This window comes from the organism of the source record quoted next, unplaced genomic scaffold (genome assembly GCF_019419815.1).
Source record: "Pyrus x bretschneideri cultivar Hongxiangsu unplaced genomic scaffold, Pyrus_bretschneideri_v1 Contig15, whole genome shotgun sequence".
In the NCBI taxonomy this organism is placed as follows: domain Eukaryota; kingdom Viridiplantae; phylum Streptophyta; class Magnoliopsida; order Rosales; family Rosaceae; genus Pyrus; species Pyrus x bretschneideri.
Window position 1 is genome coordinate 4,416,299 of NW_025999446.1, and position 14,880 is coordinate 4,431,178.

A 14,880-nucleotide genomic window follows, 5' to 3' on the forward strand; every position below is an offset into this window, starting at 1 on the left:
TTGGTTAGATATGCATCACCAAAACTAGTTCACTCCCCCCCCCCCCCCCCCCCCCCGCGGGGGCCGATTTTGTTGAAAACGAAATCCGTGTGCCGTGCTCCATTACTATAAAGAAGAGATTTTCAACACGTTTCTTTTAAATATGTCGTCATTATAAGATTTTCAACACAACAGGCGTTCATACTGGGTCGGGCTCCAGTTCACCGATTCATGATTTTTGGTGCCCCCACCACGGGGGAGCAAAAATTGTCTTTCAGTCAACTTGGTTGAAGATTTTCTTACATGGTGTCTTTTCTAGATTGCAGGAGTCGTTAAATTCGTTGTGCTTGAGTCAAGCCAGTGTGAAAACTCAGGAATACCAGCTTAATCTTGAGTTGTAATTTGTAAAGAAACCTGTATTGTTTGAAAGAAACTGTATTCTAAATTTCTAAGACTTAATTGCATGGTGAAAACAGTACCGTCTTGTAAAATTCAGTGTGTTTAATAATGTGCAGTTACAAAAGGATTTTAGCTCTTGTTAGCAATATTTCAAAGCTTTTTATGGGCAACGTGCCCATGCCTGGCCCTCTATGCCAGTCACCAGTTCCGGTCACAGCATCACCGTCACTGTTTTTCTAGTCAGTATCTGACCTTGAATCAGTGTACCATTTTCTTTCAAGCTTTTGTGGAGAGATATCAATAGTATTTTCAGGACTTAAAACCGAGTCGCCTGAGATCCCAGTTAGATCTCAGGTGGCACCTCCGGTAAAGAAGTGGAGAGGTTTTATTGTATTTTCAATTATATGATAAGTTTGAATAACTGTCCAAGAAAGAATGGTGATGTTTGACCTCACTTAGGCTTAGACTGAGACTAGGGCTTTCAAAGGGAATTAAGCCGTATACTGACAATGGTGATGTTTGACTGGTTCTATGTAAGTGAATTAACCATTGTCAGTCTTTAATTTTGTTTTTCTGGTCTGTGCTTAGAAAGTTTAAGGTTTTCTGGTTTTGTTCTTTGGTCCTGTCTTCGTGTGTGTGTGTGATTTGTTTCCTTTTTCAGTCTCGGTGGTTTGTGTGTTCGATCCTTTCTGTCTTGGTTCTGGTATGGATTGCAGGAGTAGTGAGTGCTTTTTTGAGGTATAGGTAATGCCTTTATGAAAATACATTTTGTTAACTGAAAGTGTTTTCTTAGTCTAAATATCTTCTAGCTTGCCTCTTGATTTTTGTTCTGTATCAGCAAGATTAATAAATAAATGCTGTCCCATTACATTGTCCCTTCGTATTTTTATCTGATCTTACGTGGCAGTTCCGGTTAAAAAAGTAGAGAGATTTTATTGTATTTTCAAAATACAAACCAACACACCACGCAGCATAATAAAAATGAAGAGTATAAAATCATATCACCGTTAATTGTAGTATATTTGCGGTACAATTGTTTATGTTTCAATCTTTGTACCCATGAACCAATATTTTCTTTTGTCTTTCTACCCACAAAGTGCAAATTATACCTGCCTACCAATTGTAATGTGGAGTATACACATGTTATAAAAATTGTATATGTAACAAGTCAAGAAAAACCATAACATGTATTTGGGTGCAAATATCCCAAATGCACCAATGGGTACGTTTAAATTCACATGTACCCGTTATATAAATAACTTGGATTCAAACTAAAATATAAACGAAATAAAAAAGCTATCTACCAAAACATATTTTGTTTTGCCTAAAATGTAGGAATTGATTAGTTCTCACTAATCTTATGAAATCTTGAAAAGTAATGAATTAATTACATTTATGGGTGGCGTAAAGTTTTAAATGTAAATATACTGATATGTATAAAGTGGAAGGACATTGATCAAAAATTAAAAATCAATAGGATTTCGATCAAAAGAGATTGGTGGTTGGGGATTGCATCTTAATTTCTCCATAAAAATAATAATAAAAAGAAAAAAGGTGTTTTGTGTATCTGATTTGTAACTACATTTTCTATTGCAGATTATTGCCAAAGCAGTTTATATAAGCTATGGATTACACTTGTCAAAGGCTGATGCACCGCTAGTCTCTAGCAGATGATTACACTTCCCCGGTTATGGATTTCCAGGGACTTATCACACTTGGGCCGACTCTTCTCAATATGTAATTTCTCACCTGCGTTTGCAATCAGCGCCAGATTTGATGGCATTTTCCCTCCGAGGACTGCATGTTTAAAAGACATCTGAGGAACCACGCACGAATGGATCCTCGTGGGCTTGGATGCCTCCCTCCTCACATACCTTTTTGACTGAGAAAGGATACTATAGGCAACCCCCATTTCTTCCCCCCTCGCAGGATTTCGGACAGTAACTCCTTTCCTCCACCCAAAGAAATTAACTCCTTTGGGAACAATAATCTTCCTAACAAGTCCCTGACTATCTGTTTTGGACAGAACAAGGAAGATCCCATTCTTCTTGTTGAATCTTTCCACCCAAAACTGGTAGTTATGGCCCCTATAAAGTCTGAAAAAACTCTGAGCACTTGCTGTGACTGCCGCCTTAATCTGAGCACTGAGCCAAGAAGCACAGCCCAATTCAAAAGAAATCTGGAACCCTCTGAATCTAGTCCTCTCGGTTAAACAAATCCTTTCACCCAAAGACTTGTCTTCCACTTCTAGGATGAAGACCTTTTGCTCTACTTTGTAATCTCTGGCTAGATGCTTGTATCTCACATTCCTACCTGAAAACCAAGAGCTTGGAAAGTCCCTTTCCCGTTTCTCCCAGTCGCCCCACACCCGTCCCTTACGTCGCCTCTCACCCATTGAATAGTTCTCTCAGGTTAAGATGAATGCTAATGATCCTCACTGCTTGATTGTTGGCTTTGATGTTGCCATAATCCATCAATATGTTCCAATAAAATAAATAAACAAATTTCAATGCTATCAACCTGCAAGGTCAAATGAGAAGCCCATCTCTTGCTTCAAAATAGTTTTTGAATCGCAGTGGAGGATCTCGTCTTCTGAATCTAAGTCAATAAATGAGCTAACTTTTCCTGAATAATTTAAAAAAATAAAATAATAATAAAAAATAAAAAAATACACTTTGAGCAGTAATAGGATACAAGGAAATATGTGGTTGAAAAGTAAACAGAACATAAGCTTATCCCATCACATTCAGTATACTTCAGCCAAGATCTTAGTATAGGAAACATAAAACATAAGTTGAGTAAAGTCCCATAAATTACCAAGAGAAGACAATGTAACACAAGCAAAGTCTAGAGAAGTACATACCCACAACGTGACTGCTCCATTGGGAAGGACTCAAAACCAAGTCTGAGCCAGCAAATGGAGGAACACCAGATACACCACTGTCTTTTTGCATTAAACTTGGTCAATAAGCAGGATCCATTTACACCATGAAGTTGAAAAAGTATCACTACCCCTTGTCCAAGTTTTGGATCAAAGAAAGCGAAGGGGGAAAAGAATGATCATGCACATACAAAACACTTAGCAGTACAAACAATTTGCTGAGCAGAAGTCAGAAAATTAACACAGCATGAATATGTAATGCATTTGACATCACACTCAATACCAAACAAGCAATAAGATAAAGACCTCTGTAGCTCAAAGGAAAGTCCTTATAGCCACCAAAGATAAGAAATACGAAGGTGTCAGAAGTTTAACAATGTGGTTAATAGCCTAAAGATGAAACCAGAGGTTACAGTTCACAATTAAAGACCACCAACAGAGCCTTACTTTCGGTGAGCTTACTGACCTTTCACACAAAACAGAAGCCATCTCTGGCTATATGTGACTGGCTAATTAGCCACCATTTCCAAAGAAATTGCCCAAACGCCAATAAAACAAGTTCGGTCAGACAACACAGAAACATTAACTAAGAAATTCATACCCACAGATAATTGACAAGCAAATAATCAATATTTCTGATTAGTTCAATTGGAAATTGATACTAATGTAGTTAGTGGCCGTAGACTGAAGCTCTAATGTCGAGGAGCTGCACAAACATCAGTCACCAACGTGATATTGCTATGGGTGAGCTTACTGACCATTCACACCAAAAAAGCAGCTGAAAGCCGATTATGTGACGGGTTAATTGGCCACCATACAAGAATTACCAAAAAAAAAAAAAAAAATGCTTCAATTGATAGTTTCGATCATTCCTCAACATAAACAGCTATGGAAGTCATACCAGCAAACAATTGACGAGCGAATTATCGACATTTCCAATAATTTTAAGTCTAATTTGACACTACTGTAGTTAGTGGCCGTAGAGTGAAGCTGCACAGTCGAGCAAGCGCACGAGTAATAGCCACCAACCCGGCATTGCTATCGGTGAGCTTACTGACCATTCACATCAAAAGAGTAGCTGAAAAGCCAATTACGTGACTGGCTAATTGGCCACCATTTAACATACGAGCATCACAAAACACAAAGTCCAATCAACTTTTCCAATCATTCCTCAACATAAACAGAAGAATCAATTGAAATACGAGATTTGAAAAATAATGGGGTGGAAAAACAAAAGAGAGAAATGTACGGACCAGAGGAGCAATGACGAAGTCGAAGGAGCCATGCGAGAGATTGAAAACGAGGACGTGGGGCATGTCATCGTTGAACTCCGTCTTCACGCCGCAGTACCGAGACTCGCTCTTGTCTCCGGCTTCTTCGTCGAGAGGCATTTTGCTCCACGGACAGAGGAGGAGGAGGAGGAGGAGATTGAGAAGGAGGACTGTAGGGTTTTGGTGGGGTTTTTCATTTGATTTGAGGTCAACGGAAATGGTGCTGCTTCTAAATAGGGTTTGCGGAACTTTAGGACTAGGGTTTTTGGGTACACGGGTCTTAACTTGATACCCGTAACGGGTTAAATTGAATTTGGATTTGTGGCATGAAATACCCAGTGACAATCTGTGTTGTTATGGCCCACTGAACTTGCATTTCATATATTCTTTTTTTGACCGACTTAGGTGGAGATCTTTAGATTTCAACACTTTTCTCCACAAGTTAAGTTTCGCATTTACCCATTCTTGAGTTTCATCTATCAACATTATATAATCTGCGAAAAGTATACACCAAGGAATATCATCTTGAATACGTCCCGTTAACTCATCCATTATCAATGCAAAAAGGTAAGGACTTAAAGATGAGCCTTGATGTAACCCTACAGTTATGGGGAAGTTTTCGGTTTGTCCTTCATGAGTACTTACGGCAATCTTTGGTCTATCATACATATCTTTTATAGATTGGATATATGCTACTCGTACTCCATTCTTCTCTAAAATCCTCCAAAGAATGTCTTTTGGGAACCTATCATACATTTTTTCCAAATCTATAAAGACTATATGTAAATCATTTTTCATATCTCTATATCTTTCCATCAATCTTCGTAAGAGATAGATTGCCTCCATGGTGTGCCCTGGCATGAACCCGAATTGGTTGTCCGAGACTCGTGTCTCTTGCCTCAGTCTATGCTTAATGACTCTTTCCCAGAGCTTCGTTGTATGACCCATTAGCTTAATACCCCTATAGTTCATGTAATTTTGTACGTCGAACTTATTCTTCTATATAGGCACCAAAGTGCTCTTTCATCAGTCATTTGGCATCTTCTTCGTTTTCAGTATCATGTTGAAAAGGTCTATGAGTCATGTTATACCAGTCTCTCCCAATACTTTTCACACTTCGATCGGTATATCATATGGGCCCGCTACTTTTCTATGCTTCATCTTTTTCAAAGCTACAACCACTTCTTATTTCCTAATTCGGCGGTAAAATGAGTAGTTTCTACACTCTTCTAAGTTACTCAACTCCCCCCAAAGAAGTGTTGGAAATGTGCCCTAAAACCAATCATATGATGATACTTTATGGACATTTCACATGTTAAACTAATCTAGTTTAATATTAAGGGCAAACATTATTGTTTGAGCCGTCTCATATAAATGTTATATGCTTAAACGATAAGTCCAAGGAATATTTGATTGGAAGAATGCGATCTAAAGAAGTTAGATTCATGAGACCATTTTTTCATTGACACATCCTAAACGTTCCTGATCATAGAATTGTCAATTGGGCATTGACAGTCTGTTAAGATCAGTACGTGTTATGTCTTCTCTCAGGGAGAGTGACTAGTCTCGAGTCATTGGTGTGTGTGACATCAAGACAAGTACGTAGGTGCTCAATAGAGAATGAGTTCACTGAACACGATCAACGAAGAGTTCTCATATTCATGTCACATGAGAACTCATGGTTGGGATAATGCAAATTAGTCTTTTGACCTGAGGCATCACAGTTGTCTTGTGGTTAGGTCCTTAATCTTTGATTATGTCAAAGTCACTCCATCATGAGGGTGTCCATGACATGGTTGGGGTTAAGCCACTTAGCCATGGAGGCAAGTGAATGCGCAACAAGGGATCTCTAACCTTCAAACTGTTTGAGGGAGAATACTCTATGATATGATTTTGAATCTTTGGCCAAAGTATGAATGAGATTTAGGAATGTGTTCCAAATCACATTCAAGGTAATCATATAAGCACAAGACTCACATTGGATAGTAGACATGAATAAACTATCAAACCAAACAATGTGGTCAAGAGTATTGTATTAGAGAAAGACCGTATTGCATTTGTAATCCTAAAACTGAATAGGTTCTCCACCTCTTCTGATTAGCTTGGGTAACCATGACATGCTGCTAGGCGTCAACCATGGTTTGTGGAAGCCCTAAAAGTGTATTATCACTAACGGGAGAATTGAAAGTAAGTTTCAATTCACAATCGATTAGAAAGAGTTTTAATCACCCACTGCCTCGCTAAAAGGAACCTAATGGATCGTTCACCGAGTAAGGTAGAGTTTGAAGAAACAACGGAGATGAGTAAGAATAATTAAATGGTTTAATTGTTTATCTAAGGCTAGGATTAATTAATATGTTAATTAATCAAACGAATAAGTTCGTTAAAGTCCTCGGGTTAGTTTTGGGCCGCAAGGCCCAATGGGATTTGAATGTCAAGCCCATTAACTCAAGTTGTATGACAACTTGAATAAACAAAGGGCTTGAAAGCCCAATAAACCCTATAGGCTTGCCATGTTAGAAGAATAGGGCTTTTGGTCCATTAGGTCACTCATTTGAAGGGACTATATAAAGGACTTTATAGCCTAAAATTTACATATGGTAATTTTTGGGGAAAGGATGAGAACACAAGCTCTCCTTTCTCTCTAAAATTTAGGCCACCTTGGAGGGATCATCTAGCAATCAAACTCCTCCAAGGTCACTCATTTCTTCTTCATTATGCCTTGGTGATGAATAATTAGAGGTTCTCAATTTTGGGAACTTGGAGAAACCTTTTCATCCATCCAAATCCATGGATCTAAGATGAAAGGAATGAAGGCCCTCTCTTTGGGTGATTAGCCTTTGCTTATGCAAAGAGGAATCTACAAAGGTATTGATTTCTCAACTCACTTTGTTTTGAGTTGAGTCTTGGTTCACCTATCTACTAGGCTTTGAATTTCATGGGTAAATGTTTTGTTTTTAAGTGCATACAAGCATGATTCCGCCTTTAATTGTTAATTGCATGCTATTGATGTTGCTTAAATAAACATGTTTTTCACAAATCTTCCTTTAAGAAGTACTCCTTTCATGTCCTTCATTGAAAAGATTATGAAAATAACCTCTCCATCTATCTTTGACAGTGTTCTCTGTAGCAAAAGCATTTCCATTCTCATCCTTGATGCACCTTTCTTGGTTTAGGTCCCTTGTCTTCTTTTCCCTTGCTCTAGCTAGTTTATAGATATACAACTCTCCTTCTTTGGTATCTAATCACTTATACATAATGTCAAAAGCCGCTAGCTTAGCTTCTTTCACAGCTTTCTTCGCCTCCTGCTTCGCTATTCTATACCTTTCACCATTTTCATCGGTCCTATCCTTGTATAAGGTTTTACAACATTCATTCTTAACCTTAACCTAACCCAAAACCCTTAGGACCCAAACCTAGGCCTTTGGGCCAAGAAACCCAGCCCAAACTCTCGGCCCTACCTTGCGGCCTAGCTCGGCTGAACTGGCCAACCCAGATTGGATCCAATGGAATATTCCAGGAATATCCTCGCGTTGACTTTTTGTTGACTTTTATGATATTTGTCTGGGACCCTTCTTATGTTAATTTGACGTCCAGAATCCGTTTCCGACGTTCGTTTTCCCAAATTCAATCGTTTGAGTATAGTTTTATTAATCAGATCTTTTATGTGCTTAGGTGCATTTATAGTGGCGTTTCCGTCTTCACTAGCTTGCGTGGCTTTTCAACGGCGAAGTATCTGTGAGTGGACCACTTCTATAATGCATATTTTACCATTATAAATGCATACATGAAAAGCATGATTTAATGGTTATGTTTTATGAAACATTTATGAGTAAATTAGATTTACACTTTATGAGATATCATGTTTTACTGAGAATATTTCGGAATACCATCCTTTATCAATTTTGACGTTCTTCGTAGTATATATGATTGATGACTATATACTACGAATAGGTTTTAATATATGGCGTTGTAGCTACTGAACCCTGATTAGTGTGTGTATATATATAGATATAGATATATATATATATATATATATATATATATTAGCAATCGCATGTTCTGCCTACGAGCGATTGATACTTATATGTCTTCGGGTGGGTGTTGTATGAGCCTACGGGCAATTGATACTTATTTATGGCTACAACCAAGTGTGGGTTATATACTTATTTATGGCTTCGGCCAACATAGATTGGTGGCTTCGATCGGGAGATATATGATTTGGCTTTGGCAGGGAGTAGAATGGTGGCTACGAACGTATGTTCTGCCTACAGGCGTATGATTTGCCTACGGGCGAATGACCTGCCTATGAACGCGTGATGTAGAACCTTCGGATGAATGAATAAGTATTCTATATGTCTTTGGGTGAATGAAATATTATATATATGTATATGCCTTATATATATACCACTACTAAGCACATTACATATGATATATGTTTTATAAAAGGTTTTATGGCATGCTAGGGTTCTCGGAAAACCTATTACATATTATACTATTGAGTTTTCATAAACCTGGGGGTTAGTACGTTAAAGATTAAATGTTTTATTACTACTTATTTATCAACTTGGTCCAATCATGCTTTGTTTTGCGCCCCATCAAGACTTAGAATCGAGGCGTACAATCTCGGCATCAAGGCACTCCCGCATCGGCAACTTCGAGTCCTCTCAAGGTAGAACCTATCTCTTTGTTCATTCAATTTTATATTATTCCTTTTTAGTGTCTAGGATTAATTGTATGCTCTGAACACGTTCTTCAATTGCATAAGCATTGTATTTAAATTTATAAGTTTTATTTATGTTTGTTACTTCACATGCATGTTAGTATGGCTTCATCACCTTCGGGTGTCGGCCAACACGTACCTGCCTACTTCGGGTATTTGGAGGATATTGGGGTTAGGCGTGTCAGTATCCAATTTCTGTGGATAATCAGTGTTGTGGCAGTGCTAGGGAATTCTTTCTGCAAAACATGGATAGTTGAGTGATTTTTGCCCAAGACACCACCTTTGAATGCAGAATTCTGGAATCCAGAGCCTCTATTCTCTACGGCAGCCCTTTTGAATCCTTTAGGATAAGAAGAGATAGATGTACCACCAGGATTCATAGGAAAAAGGTCAAGACTTCTTAGAAATTTGATTTTTGCTGCAACAACTGGATGATGGACGCTTTACAGTATCAGTAACCTTATAACCACCAGCATCCGCCGCACTCTTTAGGGTACCTTTGACTAAATGAATAAAATGTAGAGAAATGCATAGTCATCCAGTTGAATTTTTCCTCATTCAAAGATATGTATAGAAAAAGAATGGACCGGATAATTAGACAATATTTATGAAACTGTACCAATTGTCTATACGCTATTTATGAAACTAGACATAATAACTAGACACTATTTATAAACACATAACCAATAGCTAGACAATATTTATGAAAGTGGACCAAGAACTAGACCTATTTATAAAACTTGACCAATAAATATTGGAGTATCATTAAGTTTCATAAATAGTATTCAGTTTCATAAATAATGTCTATGATTGACGCATGGTCGCACATGTAAGGTCTTTTTTTCTAATTTTTTTATATATTAAAATTGCGTCATTTTTATTAAAATTTAGTTGTTTTTCATTATATAATGTTATAGCTTGGTTTTTTTTAAAATAAATTTAGCCCAAACCTTTTTCATAAAAGTTTCTTAAAAAATAAACCTCTCTCTCCCCACCCCCCGTTCTCACCCACCATATTCATCTCTCCTTCAGTTTTAAACAAAAGTAAAAGACTTCACACACACACACTTTGTGTGTGGCATGTACAAGCTTAATTTTAAAAAAAAAGTCAAATAACAAAATAAAACTATTGGACAACTTTTTTTGCTTATAGTTTTTTAAAATAAAAATATAAATAATAAATTACAATTAAAAAAATAACATGTAAAAAGGAAAATTGTCACATTATTGTTAACTCATTGTGATGCTAAACTCACTCCTTATTTCTTAATATAAAAAATATCGTTTGTTAAAAAAAAAAAAAAATACCATGAGCTTGCGGGTTAATGAATTAGAAATGGAGGACATTAGAAGTTTATTAGACCGGGTTTAACATTGTAGTGCAATGATTGAACCGGTCCATTATGTGTCTTTCCCCTACATAATTACCTTCTCCTCCGCTCCGTTACACGAAGACAGAACAAGAGAGCGAGGGCGGACACCAATCCAGATTTCAGTTTGTTTCCCCCCAAAAACAATCGCTCGCAATTCTTCCTTCAGGAAACACCTTCTTCCTCTTCTGTTTTTGTTTCTGCTCGATTTAGATCCGTTAATTTTCGGATCTAGGGTTTCGAAAGGGGGCGAGATGTACAACGGAATAGGGTTACAGACTCCGAGGGGGTCGGGGACCAATGGCTACATCCAGACCAACAAGTTCTTCATCAAATCGAGGACCGGGAAGGTCGCCGACTCCTCCCGTGGATTTGACGACGACCAGGGCACCGGCGGCGTCACCAAGAAGCCCAACAGAGACATCCTCGAGCACGATCGAAAGCGCCAGATTGAACTCAAGCTCGTCGTCCTAGAAGATAAGCTCATCGATCAGGGTTTCACCGATGCTGAGATCGCCGAGAAGCTCGATGAGGCTCGGAAGACTCTCGAAGCCGCCGCCGTAGCTTCGGAGGAGGGTGGCGGACCAGGCGCCGTTGTGGTTTCCGATAAGAAGTAAGTTTGCTATCTCCTTTTATTGGTTAAAATATTGATTAACGTAATTATCTTATATTTCTGATTAGTGTCATTTGGATGCGAATGCGGCTTTGTTAAGTAACAGTGTGATTAAAAGTTGATTAACTCGAAGAATATTGATCAATTTTGTATTTTGTTACTTAAATAGGGTTTCAGATACACAGACCCACCAAATTGCTGCTAGGAAGGAGAAGCAAATGGAAACATTAAGAGCTGCTCTCGGGCTAGCTGCGCCCGAATCAGCTGACAAGAATACTGATGAGATCGAAGATGGACAGATAAGTAGTCGAAAGAAAGGTCCAGAAGATGATGGCAAGTTTCAAGAGAGAAGTGAGCATGCATTTTTGGACAGGGACTACGTGCGGAACAAGCATGCCGAGGAAAAGCAGAAATCTGAAAAGGATGATAAGAAAAAGAGTGTTAAAGAATCTAGGCGGAACAAGAAGGAGGAAAGCAGGAAGAGAAGGCATAAGTATGATTCTTCCGATACCGAAAGCAGTGGTGGTCCTCCTCCCAAGGCTGATAAAAAGAAGAGTCGTGGAAGTAGCAGCAGTGACGAAGATGATTCTGAAGTTGAACTTGACAAGAAGCACAAGGTTGCAAAGAAGCATGAGAAGAGAAGAAGTAAGAACTCTGATGATTCTGATTCTGCTTCAAGTGATGATGATGCTAGGAGGAACGGTGCACGAAAGAAAGTTGAAAATTTCAAAAAGCCTCAAAGGAGGCAAGATTTAGATGAAGCTGATGTTGGAAAGAGGCAGAAGGTTGTTAAGAAACATAGTAGGAGCAGAAGGGATGGCACTGATGATTCTGATTCTGCTTCAAGTGACGATGATGCCAGGAGCGGCGGTGCAAGAAAGAAAGTTGAGAAATTCAAAAAACCTCAAAGGAGGCACGATTCAGATTCAGATGATTCTGAAGCTGATGTTGGCAGGAAGCAGAAGGTTGTTAAGAAACATACTAGGAGCAGAAAGGATGATTCTGATTCTGCTACCAGCGATGATGATGCTAGGAGGGACAGTTCAAGGAAGCAAGTTGAGATATTTAAAAAACCTCAGAGGAGGCATGACTCAGATGAAGATGATTCTGAAGCTGATGTTGGCCAAAAACAGAAGGTTGAAAAGAAGCATATTAAAAGTAGAAGGTATGAGACTGATGATTCTGATTCTGCTAGTAGTGATGATGGTGCCAAGGACAGATCCAGAAAGGAAGTAGAGAAATCCAAACAATCTCGTAGGAGGCATGATTCAGATGAAGATTCTGATTCTGAAGAGAAGGGTTTAAGATCTAATGCAGTTGAAGGTTATGAAATAAGTCGTCAAATTGATGATGACAGGTATCGTCCAAACAGGGATGATCAGAAGTATTCAGGATTGGAAAGACCTACAGGAGGGCGCGAGGACAAAATTTACAGCAAAGATGTTGAACCAGAAGGGGGTAGTACAAGAGTTAATCAGGATTATGGAGAGAGAGGAGTTAAAACCTACACCAAGGATGATCAGGAACACAGAGCGAGAAAGTATGGAAGGTATGAAGAGGATGATGTAGGGCATGGAAGGCACAGCAAGGATGAAGAGCACAGGGGAAGGAAGCATGGAAGAGACGAAGAGGATCATGGAGGGCGTGGAAGGCACAACAAGGATGAAGAATACAAGCGAAGGAAGCATGGGATAAATGAAGAGGAAACTGAGTACAGAAAGGTGGAGGATAACAAAGAGGAGCTTGGAAATAGAAAACCTAGAAAAATGGAGGAAGAACGGGAAAATAAGAATATGGATAGAGACATGGATTACAAGAGAGCAAAATATGATGATTCTCGATCAATTGAGAGGAGGCGCGAAAGTGAAAAACGCAATGGAAGAGATGAAGAGGATCGTGGAGGGCGTGGAAGGCATGACAAGGATGAAGAGTACAAGGGAAGGAAGCATGGAAGAGATGAAGAGGAAAATGAGTACAGAAAGGTGGAGGATAACAAAGAGGAGCTTGGAAATAGAAAACCTGGAAAAATGGAGGAAGAACGGGGAAATAAGGATGTGGATAGAGACATGGATTACAGGAGAGCGAAGTATGATGATTCTAGATCAATTGACAGGAGGAATGGAGAGGATGTTGAAGAGGAGCGTGGGAATAGAAGGCCTGGAAAAGTAGAAGAAAGAGGAAGTAAGGAGACTGAAAGGGATAGACACCTTGATTACAAGAGAGCAAGATATGATGATTCTAGATCAAGCGAGAGAAGGAGATATGGAAGTGACAAACATAATGATGGTCGTTCCAGGCATCGAGACTGATATGGTGGTAAGTTATATACCATCCTCTATTGAACTTTACATTCACTGATATTGTGGCAGCAGGAGTACATTTAGCTGTCATTCTCTGCGAAATCTGGAAAACCATATGTTTTTTTACTGGAAAACCTACTGTGCATAGATTGCCATGCTTTTATCTCCACGTTTATACTGTTTTAATAGCTGTGTTGTACGCTGGCTTCCTTTTTGCAAGGCAGAGAATCCTGTAATGAGAGTAGTAAACCTCTGTTCAAACGTACTGGCTTATAACTTTATCTGCAAGAAAGTGTGCCTTTATATATTATGGCAGCGGCACCCTCGTAGTGTCCACATGGTATTTCTATCAAGTCAGTTTTGGCTCTTTGCAACTCGTCTCCTACCCATGGTTTTCCAAATCAAGTGTTTAACGTTACCAATATACGTTTCTAATATTGGTGGTTCTAATCCTGACATTAGTTTATGTTGCAGGTTTTATCGTGCCAAGGCCTGTCGGTGCTTGCTAAGACAATGGAGTCATTGACTACTGGGAGCTAAATGGAGATGGAATATTAGCTCGATAAGTTATTGTATCGCACTTTGAGTTGTAATGTTTTGGTTGGATCTGTATGAAGATCGTGCAACTTATTTGTAGTATGGTTTAGTAACGCAGTTTATGTTATGCGGTAATGTTTTAGCATTTTTGTTGGCCATCAAGATCGAATGGTGTGATTTTATTTTGATATTTTCGCAAGTCTTTATACTTGCCTCGTTACAGCAGCATGCACGGAACACTTGGAGTCTGTTGTTTGTAAGAAAATGAAATCTGGTGTTGTTGGCCTTATTTGCATCTGGATGCCATGGATTTGCACAGGTTTTGCCACAAGTGCAAGTGCATTTTTCTTCTTTAATATATCTCTCATTGTTTTCGTTCGTAAATTGTAATCCTTCGACTTTCTTCTGTAACCTTTGTGACCGTTGACGAAAAGCTAGCCTCGCTTGATCCTTTACTGTTTCTTTTGTAACAAGCATCATATGCATAATTGATAAAACCTTGAGCATGTCAACCGTACAATCTTCACTTGTAGGGATGGGTCACCATTAAGTCCATAATTATTACGGATTTGATGCAAATATTAAGGTGTCAACGAAATACAAGCCAACTATATTCGGAATTGGCTACAATACTTACACGTATTTTATACGATCACCATCCGATAGTTAGACCTTCGCGAAAATTTCGTGAAGGAGCTTGTGTAGGTTACTCTCAAGTCCAGCACCGGGCATCTAAACATAATTTCAGACATGAAAATGGTCCGAAGAATAGGAGTTTTGACTTTTGTATGCACAAAATGTACTCTT

General features: G+C 38.7%; 1 protein-coding gene across 2 annotated transcripts; it reads left to right on the forward strand.

The window, feature by feature from the left end:
- Positions 1-10,689: 10,689 nt before the first annotated feature.
- Positions 10,690-14,218, forward strand: LOC103965967 (protein starmaker). 2 transcript variants are annotated; one of them, XM_009379071.3, is made up of 3 exons: positions 10,690-11,236; positions 11,406-13,552; positions 14,000-14,218. In XM_009379071.3, the coding sequence occupies exons 1-2, from the start codon at positions 10,878-10,880 to the stop codon at positions 13,543-13,545; spliced, it is 2,499 nt and encodes an 832-aa protein (XP_009377346.2). In that variant the 5' UTR covers positions 10,690-10,877; the 3' UTR covers positions 13,546-13,552; positions 14,000-14,218. The 2 variants fall into 2 exon arrangements, with proteins under 2 accessions (XP_009377346.2, XP_048436355.1); XM_048580398.1 differs by having other exon boundaries at positions 14,011-14,218.
- The last annotated feature ends 662 nt before the right edge of the window (positions 14,219-14,880 follow it).

Coding starts and splice junctions, on each gene's coding strand:
- LOC103965967 (XM_009379071.3), top strand. CDS start 10,878: ATGTACAACGGAATAGGGTTACAGACTCCGAGGGGGTCGGGGACCAAT. Junction 11,237..11,405: donor GTTGTGGTTTCCGATAAGAA/GTAAGTTTGCTA, acceptor TTACTTAAATAG/GGTTTCAGATACACAGACCC.